Here is an 11,351-nt window from a genome sequence, read left to right as displayed (position 1 = left end):
GCGCCTTTCCAAGTGCTCAAAGCGCTTCACAGAATCATTATTCGTTCACACCATTCGTACCGGTGGTTCGAAAGCGCGGCAGCCACACATCGGCGCTCAGCGGCCCCTCCGACCACCATCATTCATGTCTACATTCATACCAATCATACGAGGCAAGGAGGGTTAAGTGTCTTGCCCAAGGACACAACGACAGCAGCTGGGAGGGAGCGGGGATCGAACCGCCAACCCTTGCGTCATTGGCCGACCCGCTCTACCTCCTGAGCTAAAGCCGCCCCCATGCTAGTGTGTTGTTGTTGTTTCACGCGGAAAGGGAATCCATAAATGGTCGGAGCCGGTCGGTCGGTCGGAGCCGGTCGGAGCCAATGGCAGACCTTGCAGGTAGTGGAAAGGGGTTTCCTTCCACTGCCAACTGAAATGGTCAGCACCAATGGCAGAGCTTAGAGCCACAGCCTGCTTCCAGGCAGTTAGACTACTCTGTTGCTAGCTCTCTACCTGTTTTTTTTATGTCTCTGCAGGCGATATGTTTTCAGGTTGTCCGACCATACATACAAACGTACGTACGTCCCATGATTGTTAACACGATATCTCAGGAACGCCTTGAGGGATTTTTTTTCTTCAAATTTGGCTCAAACATCCACTTGGACTCGAGGATGAACTGATTCGATTTTGGTGGTCACTGTGACCTCACAACCACCACTGTTTCAAGCTCGTTAACGCGATATCTCAGGATCGGCTTGAGTTTTTTTTTGTTTTTTTTTGCTCAAACATCCACTTGGACTCAAAGATGAACTGATTACATTTTGGTGGTCAAAGTTCAAAGTCACTGTGACATCGCGACCACCTGTTCCAAGCTTGTTAACGCCATATCTGAGGGAATTTCTTTCAATTTGGCTCAAACATTCACTTGGACTCGAGGATGAACAGATTTACTTTTTGTAGTCAAAGGTCAAAGTACCAGCTGGTCACTGTGACCTCACGTCCGTCCTTTCCATCAGGGAAGTGGGCGGGGCAAGGTAAGAGGGGCCATAGCTAGGGAGAGGAAGGTAATAGAGCAGTGGTAGGCAACCGTGCCCTAATCAGGAGTCACACTGACAAAAATAAATCTTTGCAAGAGCCACAATCCCAAAAAGTCAACTTGACTTGTTGGTAATTACAACCACACAAGGCGGTTATTTCTACTTTCTTCATGAAGAATCCCCCAGCCCACTGTACAGTATATTGACATTTGATAGCATCTGTAACGACCTGTTCTTTACTCTCTTCCTCTGCTTTAGCAAGTGAATGCACCGTAGGAGAGATCACCGGGGTGACTATCAGTGATGAAACGTTCCCCTTCGACTATGATGATGTAGCTCAGTTCAACTGCTGCCTGAGTGCCAAAACTGTTAAAGACAACCTGGCTGCCATCATCGCCAAGGTGGACCAGGAGGAGTTCCTTGTTATTATTCTCCAGAAGTTGCGAGAGGTAGGTGATTTACTACTGACTGGAGTCAGTACCGACCGTACTGACTGGAGTCAGTGCCGACCGTACTGACTGGAGTCAGTGCTGACCGTACTGACTGGAGTCAGTGCCGACCGTACTGACTGGAGTCAGTGCCGACCGTACTGACTGGAGTCAGTGCCGACCGTACTGACTGGAGTCAGTACCGACCGTACTGACTCCAGTCGGTACGGTCAGTACTGACTGGAGTCAGTACTGACCGTACTGACTGGAGTCAGTGCCGACCGTACTGACCGGAGTCAGTACGGTCGGTACTGACTCCAGTCAGTACGGTCGGTACTGACTGGAGTCAGTACTGACCGTACCGACTGGAGTCAGTACGGTCGGCACTTTGTTGTGATTTGACTACAATCTTTTTAAACTAAGCAATCAAAGGTAATGTTTGTTGGTAAAGGTGGCCGGTGACACAACAAGGAAATTGCGGGGTAAAAGGATATGGTTAAAAAAAATTATGGCTACAGTTCTACCGTACTCAAGACTAAACATCCTTCTTTTTAAGGAAAAAATAATAATCATCATAATAATAATGCAGGGCTTCTGGTTTGTTGCCAATTGGCTATGTCTGACCCCTTGAATTGGAGAATGGACAACAACTAACCACTGTTTGCATTCAAAGTATTTGACAACCGTACAACGATAATTATAACATCTCAAGATTTAAGTGGAATATGGTTTGGGCAAAAACAAAAAGATCAAAACTCTCCTTACTAGACAAAGCTAGTCAAGCTAATAATACACTCATTCATGTGTTTGTATGCACTATATTACTGTATGTTAGTTTACAAAGTGTGTGTCTGCACTAGGGGTGTCACGATACACTCAGTTCACGATACGATACGTATCCCGATACTGGGTTCACGATAACGATACGATACGATACGATTTTAACAATATTTTTTTAAACTTGAATAATGACAATATATGACTGGAAAAGTAGTATTTTATTTGAAATGCACAAATACAAAACATGCTGTTGTGGGAAATTGTTATTACAATAACAACTAGAAAAAACATGAGATTGGAGATAAGGCTTATCTTGAAATAGAATGAGTTACACCGTCACTTAGATTTACTTTGAACTAAAAGGTTTCTCAGCGGTATAAATTCTCATTATGCATCTTCAGTTTTTCTTCAAACTCAAACAACTTTTCTTAGTCTATTTTTTATGCATCTTCAGTTTTTCCTGTCAAGTAAACAGTTTTGCCAGAAACTCAATTGAATGGTTTCTCTCCTGTATAACTTCTCATGTGTCTCTTCAGAGACTTGTTCAACTGAACTACTTTCCACACATTGAACTTCAACAAACAAAGATGTTTCTTTGTCTATTTTTGAAAAAAAAAAAAAAAAATTGCGATATGAGATTTCATCTCAACGATACATATCGTGACGTTATACTATCGCGAAATTTCGTGGGACGATATATTGTGACACCCCTAGTCTGCACCAATCATCAAGACACATTCCTATACGTTTACTGTACACCTGGCAAGCAAAATTACTGATTCATTCAGGTCCTGAGATCCAGACTTACTGGTCATATTTTGTCCTTTCACTGTTTCTCACATCCTTAGGCTTACGCTGCCCACTCCACCATCCCAGAAGAGAGGGTTCAGGTCCTGGGGCCAGCGTCTCGTTTGGCCACTAATGATGACCTTGACATGTGGAACATCACTAACATTGACACACTGTCTGCTTTGATGGACTCATCAGATGGAGAGTGGGACCCAAGCATGGTGGGCAAAGAAGTTAACGCTCAGCTGAAATGTTTGCATGTGCAGTGTGTGCCTATGCCATCCTTTGAACAAGCACTGTGCCGTATGTTGTGCATGTGTAGATATATTTACATGGGCTCATGTTTGCTTGTTTCTCCCATCTAGGCCAAGGCCATCATCTCTAAGTATCTGAGTAAGGATGGGAACAGCCTTGGTAGTGCAGAGCTCAACTCCATTGGGGGAACCAACCTGTGTTCCCTAGACACCACTGTCCTGACGAACATTTCCCAAGACAGCCTCAGGTGAGGAGGGAGGGTGATGTGTGTGTTTGGGGCGGAGGGGGATGTTGGGTCAAGTTGACTTGACTTGCTGATCGGAGCGTCGTTTGCGTTTTGCATCTCTTGCAGGAGGGCCGATGCCCTGACACTGACCAACTGCACCCTGGAGCAGAAGCAAGGACTGTTCACCATCGCCGAAGAAGCCTTCTCTGCAAACACCCGCGCAGCAACCATCTCTGCTAGCACCTACCAGCTGGTACAGGCTTACCTGGGTAAGCAAGCCGACAGACACACACACACACGCACGTGCGCACACACACACACACACACACACACACGCATGTGCGCACACACACACACACACACACACACACACACACACACACACACACACACCACACCCACACACACACACACACACACACACACACACACACACACACACACACACACACACACACACACACACACACACAGCAGGAAGACACTGCAATAGATGGATGTCACACTCTCCATTTCTTTCCTTTCTTTTTTGGTGTGTAGGTGGTTCAACCACAGATTACATTAGAAGGTTGGCTGCCTCAAATATCAGCATGGACTTGGCTACCTTCACCAGTCTGCCTGAGGACGCTCTACTGGTCAGTGTTGCGTGTGTGTGTGTGTGTGTGTGTGTGTGTGTGTGAGACACGTGTGTGTGTGTGTTTGCATGTATGTATAAATAACGGTACGCTCTGCTCTCCTCAGTCCCTGACCGTGACTGAGGTTGAAGGTCTTCTGGGCTCCAACCTGGCAGAATTGAAATCCTATGAAAACGAAACTGTGGTCCAGAGCTGGATCAGCAGACAGACCCAGACAGATCTTGACGGGCTGGGGCTGGGGCTGACAGGAGGCAGGGCGGACCCGTCCACAGCAGCCCCCGGGGCCACGACCACGGCCGCGGTCGCTGCCACCACGGGCTCCTCATCCTTAACCACTACTGCAGGGTCTGGGGCCGTCACCACTGCTGGGGCTACCACCAACACCACAGGTAACTTACCTACTACAGTGTGACTAATTTCTAATGTGAATTTGGGGGTGTCCGGCTAGTACAGCGGTAGTTTCCCTGCCTACCAACACGAGGGTCGCAGGTTCGAGCCCCCGTGTTACCTCCGGCTTGGTCGGGCGTCCACACAGCTACAATTTCCCGTGTCTGTGGGTGGGAAGCTGGATTAGGGGTACAAGATACAAGATACAAGATGTTTATTACATGAGCTGTGTTCCGTTACATAATAGTTACCATCATGTGCCTCCTCGGGTCAGTCGGGGCGCCTGTTCGGGGGCAGGGGAACTGGGGGGAATAGCGTGATCCTCCCATGTGCTACATCCTGCCAATGAAACTCCTGACAGTCAGGTGAAAAGAAGCAGCTGGCGACTGCACATGTATTGGAGGAAGCATGTGCTAGTCTACAACTCACCCCAGATCGGCAGAGTGGAGCAACGACCGGGACAGGAGGGAGAATTTGCCAAGTACAATTGGGGAGAAAAATACAAAAAAACTTGATAAAAAAAATAATGTGAATTTGTGTGTGTGTGTGTGTGTGTGTGTGTTGTAGGTAGCAGTGGTGCACGCATCAGAGCAGACGCTGGCCTCTCCTTACTCATTCTCCTGGCCGCCTTCATGGCTTCACACATTCTACACTGAGGAGACAGGACTTTGCTTAATATGGCATACTATTATAAATCAAACCCCAGAGAGGATGAAGTTATATTAATTATTTACTTTATTTTTATACTAGGAGAAAATAAGGTAGTAGCCTACCTTAAATTGAAAATATGACTTAAAATGTCCTTTGCTATAATATGCTACTGTATATTGTATTGGCTTGCTTACTATAAACGATTTCATTATGCAATTATGTATTATTTGTATACAATACATACTGTATTGACTATCTAGCACTTTAGACTCACCCAGTATGTGTGCTCTGAAAACTTCCATACCTCATTTTTATGCTCTTTTCATCGCTTTACTTTGTCAGTCTTTTAGTCTTAATCGCTTTACTTTGTCAGTCTTTTAGTCTTAATCGCTTTTCTTTGTCAGTCTTTTAGTCATAATCGCTTTACTTTGTCAGTCTTTTAGTCTTAATCGCTTTACTTTGTCAGTCTTTTAGTCTTGGTGGTTGGAAAGTTTCTGAATGTCTTAATTGTTTAAATGAAGGATTACTTGAAAAATGAAGGTGACAGTTTATCTCTTCTCCAATTGTGTTATCACATTCCCATGTACTCCTTTTGAGACAGCACCCTTCTCATGCAGCCTTACATACTATTAATAAATGCATATATTGTCCATCAGCACTCCTCTGCTGAGGTATTTGCTTGGTTACAGTTTATTTTAAGGGTGTGAAGGGACAAACCAGACATGGGACCAAGTCACTTTAGTCCAAGTCTCAAGCAAGTCCCAAGTCATTTTGTTTTTGGCAAGTCAAGTCACAGGTTATGTCAAGTAAAGTCAAGTCGAGTCCTTAGTTAAGGCAAGTCAAGTCCCAAGTCAAGTAATTTCCCCCCGCCAAAGATACTGCAGTCTAATCTTCCTTAATAGAAAAAATACAAGGTATTAGTACGTGTCTAATAGTGATATTATTGGTCAATTTATCCAACCTGTTCAAAAAGTATGACAATGAATTAAAGTTGTATTATAATTAAATAAACGTAATTAAACAAAGTCAAATAACTGTATACTTGAATAACTACTAACATAAGTGCCTTCTCCATGAAAAAAAACATTCAGTTAGAGGAGTGTGTGACAGCCAGTCATCCAATCATGACAAATGTAATTTCCAGCTTGCACACACACAGGGACGTGCACAGATAGACCCCAGGTGGTGCCAAAACCCCTGCCCTTTTAACCTCTGACTGATAAGTGCCCTTTTTGCAAGACACGTCCGGCGGCCGACATTACTATTTTCCGAGGCTGTAGCAGGCTCATTTTTAAAGCAATAGTGAAGATACTGATATCATTATGAAACTAGAATGCATCCATTGGTACCCTCATGCTAACTTGTAAACTGTTACCTATTAGAGTTTGTCTGATGCTTATATGGTTACTGCTGTTTGTACAACAAATTGCTCCTGGGTCTGGGTCAGGGATTGAACCTTTGATTTGACGATTTGAAGCATCTGATTATGAAGACAGACAAGGAAGTCTAAAGAATGAATCCACCCAGGTCACTGGCTGTGAACTTTACAGTACAGAAAGTTTGTTTTTCAAGTTGGACAAATTTGCCATAGACGTTCAGATGAGAATAAAATGTAATGTTAAAGGAACACTCTGCCCATTTTCAACCAGCTTTGTATCATTAGAACATCAGTAGTATATCAGAAAACTGTAAACGGTTTTGAAGTCTGTCATTTAATTTGACAGTTACTGGGTGTTAAAGTGTGGACCAGTGACCAGTGTTCCTTTAATAGATGAAAATATTCTGGGTGAAGATATAACTCAAAAGTAATTGCACCATAGAAATGTTATCTAAATGTAATCAAAAAGTACAAATATGGAATCTAAAGCCCAGAGTCTTTAACTTCAAAGTCCAAGTCAAGTCTCAAGTCATTCAGTTTTTGTCAAGTCAAGTCGCAAGTGATCAAAATAGGGACTCAAGTCGACTTGAGCCCAAGTCTCAAGTCCCCATCTCTGGGACAAACGTGTCGAGGTCGAATTAATCTGTACAGTACCATCAATTTAGTTTAAAAAACTTTCCATTATTTTACCGTTATTTTACCAACCACTATTTAAAGACACACTGAAATGGATCCCTCCCCCCCAAAAAAGTGCAACATTGACCAAATGTTTACTCTCTTGTGGAAAACAGTAGGTATAGTCTATCTTTAATTGGTACCTCGTGCTGTACTAGTGAATAATTCCAACCAAAAATATTTTTGAACAACCCCGCCTCTCCCATCAAATAGAACTTCACTGGTTTACCCTTTTGAATGACTGCATTCTGTTGTTTCAGTGGGACTATATTATAAGCTTGCCTGAGCGGTAAGTATATGAACACTGTTTCATACAAGTTACATTCATTTCTGGTCAAACTTTGTAAAGCTCAGGCAGCAGGAAGCTAACAACCGAATAAAAGGCACAGTGTCAATGACAACATTTGTTATTATTGGATTCAGTTGAATTAAGTTAGGTGAAATTATCCATTTCAACACTGCTGCATTCACTGCCCAGGATGAGGGAGTCCTGCTGTCTGTACCGTCGTCTGCTTCACTGCCGAGTGTGTTGCAGGTTAAAAGTACACCAGATCACAGTTATAAGCGTTTATACGCGCCAAGAAGAGTCTTGCAGGTAGGACAGATGTGCTGGGCATCATTCAGCCGGTCCACACAGAACGGGATGAGACAGCAACCTAAAACACAGCTGGATGCAAAAGAGAGTTGATCAGTGATCAGCTGAGCAGCTAACGTCAGAAGATCATGTCATCTACCCATAAATCATTTGAAATATCCAACTCATTTATTGTTAAATTAATCCTTGGTGACTAGATTCCATTTCACAATAACATTTCCTGTGGTCACAGAAGCATATTTTCATGTACACTTATAAATAATATTGTGGACATTTCACTCCTACATACCCACAGAGGAAAAGCCCTCCACAAAGCAAGTAGCTGAGCAACCCAGAGTGGTATTCCACCTTAGAGACCACAGTCTGATGGCAGTTAGGACAGGCCACCTGAACTGGACTGTCTCCAAATGGGCGGATGGCTGCTAAAAGAAATTGGGTTTAGGTGAAAGGAGGGCGTAAAACTAAAAAGACTTATAATTATAATTAATAATTAAACTTATTTCAATCATGAGAGACCAGTGGGTCAAATTTAACAAGCAAGCTTTATTCGCAATCACAAATGGCATGGCGACTAATTTTGGCGTAATGACTCCGCGGTAAGATGACCCTCTTCTTGTGGTGAGAGAGGAGGGCATCTGCTCAGACTAGAATAGAGAATCCCCCCCCCCCCGCGTAGGGAATTTGTCAGGAGTCAAGACGTTGGTGGTGGACTGGGGAGGTGGGTATCATACTGCATCAAAGCAGTATGACATCACCGATGACATCAGCAAGTATGACATCACCGATGACATCAGCAAGTATGACATCACCCATGACATCACCGATGACATCACCAATGTTTTGACAGATGACATGGGCTGATTGGCTATTGAGGATGGGGTGACGACATATGGTGACTTATATGGTGACGTGACTGGATCTTCATTGGTGAAATTCAGTCGAGACCCCCATAATTATAATACAATTTATAATTTGATTTTTTTCAGGTTTGTGTCATCTTCTGCTATTGATGTGATCGCGGCGCTGCATACTGCACAAAGTCAAATTCCTCGTTTGTAATATATTATTACTCACTATGGCTATTAAAATGAATCTTGAATCTTGAAAAGTCAATACAATTACAGAGATAAAGTTAAATTACAGGGCATTATAAATATGATGAATTCATATGAGGAATAGTCCAGAGTTTTGCTGTATTTTGAGGTACTCCAAATCACAAATGTACAATATAGACTCACCAACAGGCACTTGGACATTTGCCATCATTCCTGTAAACAATCCATACGAAAGATGTAGGTGAATGAATACAGGCTACAATGTAGTTATTTATGCTAATTCATACAAGTTAACGATGTAACAGGGTAAAAAGAACAAACAAATACTCTGTACAATCCTGGAAATACTAACAAATTTGACAGTTTTCCAACAAGCAAAATATAACATTTAAAATAGAGGCAAAGCACTTACGGGTTTTTAGTGTTCAGTTGTCACCCACAGCAGCCAAGACCCAACTGTCAGAGCAGGATGGTTGCCCATGGTACATGCCTTTCTCCCAACCTTTCCTTGGATGCTTGTTTAGCTATACTTCCCTCTGCAGTCATATGACTTGAAACGCCGCCAGAGGGCTCGTCTGAGGAGCTAATAATGATTATGACGTGGTCATAAAAGACTGATTTCTCTCTGCATACCTCCCTCCGTCTGTTCCAATACCACTGTTCAGACTGACCCAGCCCAATCCCAGTCCCAACCTATCTGTGGAAGGGAGTGAACAAGGGCATACTGTATAAAGAGAATGCCTTTCTATGGACTCCAAACAACCCTTCTCAAAATCTTTATCCATAATAAAAAATAAAAACAGTTCCTACATCTGACTGTGCATGAGAGCAACACTGAGCTGCCATCGGATCTGCTTATATACTGTCAAATCTGTGAAGAGAAAGGCACAAACAACTTTCACTAAGACTCTATTCCATGTGTCAAACTCAAGGCCCGGGGGCCAAATCTGGTCCTCGTTTTATGTGGCCCACGAGAACTAGCAAAGAATACAAGTTGCGCAATACAATTCTAATTCTAATGACTTCTAATAATTGGCGGCTACTAGTTGTCTGTTTGCAATTATTCTGCTTTCAGAGCTAGTTATTAATTATTAAGTTATTACTAAAAACCAGTAATAATCTAATGAGAGGCAATTATGTAATATGATAACAAGTAGGCTAGATACATTTATATCGTGTTACATTTACAACAGGCCCTTTGAGGGCAACCATAATACTGATGTGGCCCGGGATGAAATTGAGTTTGGCACCCTTGCTCTATTCACTCCAATAGCATCTGGATCCAGCATTTGTCAATGGAAATACTATCTGCAGTTGTCTCCTGTGCTCGTCTCTCACACTGAGGATGCTGACTCCATTCAAATGAATGAGGACTCTTCAAATGCATTCGAGGTCTAAGGAGAAGGGGCAAAGCGTGTGTGTGGACTGATGGCAAACTGTGCAGCTTCTAGTCACATTTGAATGTCTTTAATGGCAATGAGGTAGAAAGACATGGAGTGAAGCTGCTGTACTGTCCAACACAAACTGCCTTCCATTCAGACTCAAATTGACAGCACATGTTCCAATTAGATTATGCACGCGCGCACATGCGCACACACACACACACACACACACACACACCCACGTGCAACATTGAAGTCATGGTCATGAGAGTCCCTCTTTAGTCGACCTCTCCAGATTATGCCACATGCCTAATTGATGAATAAATGCAACACAGTACTGAACTTTTCTTACTGAAATATAAGCATACAGGGGCATACAGTGAGTCAGGATATGGATGTGTGAATAAAGTCTCCAACATTTTACAATAATGGTACATTAATTAGTTAATGCTTAATAAGTATTGACTAACCCTTAATTAGTTTCCTAATGTGTCTAGTAATATTGACTAATTGTCTTCATGTTAACTGTGTTGTGGTTGGGTTGTGGCATGAAGTCACTGAGGTTAAGGTTAAGGTTAGAGCAAGCTTACGGTCAAGGCTATGCATTAACTAACCCTTAATTAATGTACCCTTATTGTAAAATGTTACCAAAATCTCTAACTACAAAATGAATTCATGTTGATGTGGCATTTCCCTCCAAAATCTTTACAATGTTGCCTTTTGACTGAGATGGACTGCAAGTCAATGGAAGTGCAACAGAAGACAAACCACCCAACTCATGCTGGGTGGCCACCATTCGGTGGTCAAATGCTGCCATCTGCAGGTTCACTTGACTTCATTGAACCGTGCGCATAGACCCGAGTCCATGGTCTTAAATGAACTGGAATTATCGAAGAACAAGGCTTGAATTGCTTGTCAGAAAAGCACTTTTTGGTAAATAAGGTAAAACAGCTATTGTGGGCAGTAATATACTATCTGGCTGTGAAACGCCAAAAAACATAGGAGAAAAATAAGATGAAAGGTTTTTAATTTGTAAAAACTGGTGCAATATTTCACATGTAAACAATTGCAGCATCTTGTTCTTTATACCTGAATAGTT

The 11,351-nt window shown here is 42.7% G+C and overlaps 1 protein-coding gene across 9 annotated transcripts in view; it reads left to right on the top strand.

The window, feature by feature from the left end:
* The window catches only part of mslnb (mesothelin b), a 70,535-nt gene extending 64,352 nt beyond the window's left edge, over positions 1 to 6,183 (top strand). For all 9 annotated transcript variants that reach the window (XM_083655914.1, XM_083655915.1, XM_083655918.1 and 6 more), the window contains 7 exons: positions 1,275 to 1,465; positions 3,073 to 3,234; positions 3,379 to 3,515; positions 3,621 to 3,763; positions 4,035 to 4,129; positions 4,236 to 4,518; positions 5,084 to 6,183. In XM_083655914.1, the coding sequence (XP_083512040.1) occupies positions 1,275 to 1,465; positions 3,073 to 3,234; positions 3,379 to 3,515; positions 3,621 to 3,763; positions 4,035 to 4,129; positions 4,236 to 4,518; positions 5,084 to 5,172 (1,100 nt within the window). In that variant the 3' untranslated portion in view covers positions 5,173 to 6,183. The remainder of the gene's footprint in view (positions 1 to 1,274; positions 1,466 to 3,072; positions 3,235 to 3,378; positions 3,516 to 3,620; positions 3,764 to 4,034; positions 4,130 to 4,235; positions 4,519 to 5,083) is intronic.
* Positions 6,184 to 11,351: the final 5,168 nt, after the last annotated feature.

This window comes from Poromitra crassiceps, assembly GCF_964638095.1.
Source record: "Poromitra crassiceps genome assembly, chromosome: 19".
Taxonomy (NCBI): Eukaryota; Metazoa; Chordata; class Actinopteri; order Beryciformes; family Melamphaidae; genus Poromitra; species Poromitra crassiceps.
The sequence above is the reverse complement of the archived record's forward strand: the minus strand, read 5'-3'. Positions and strand labels throughout refer to the sequence as shown.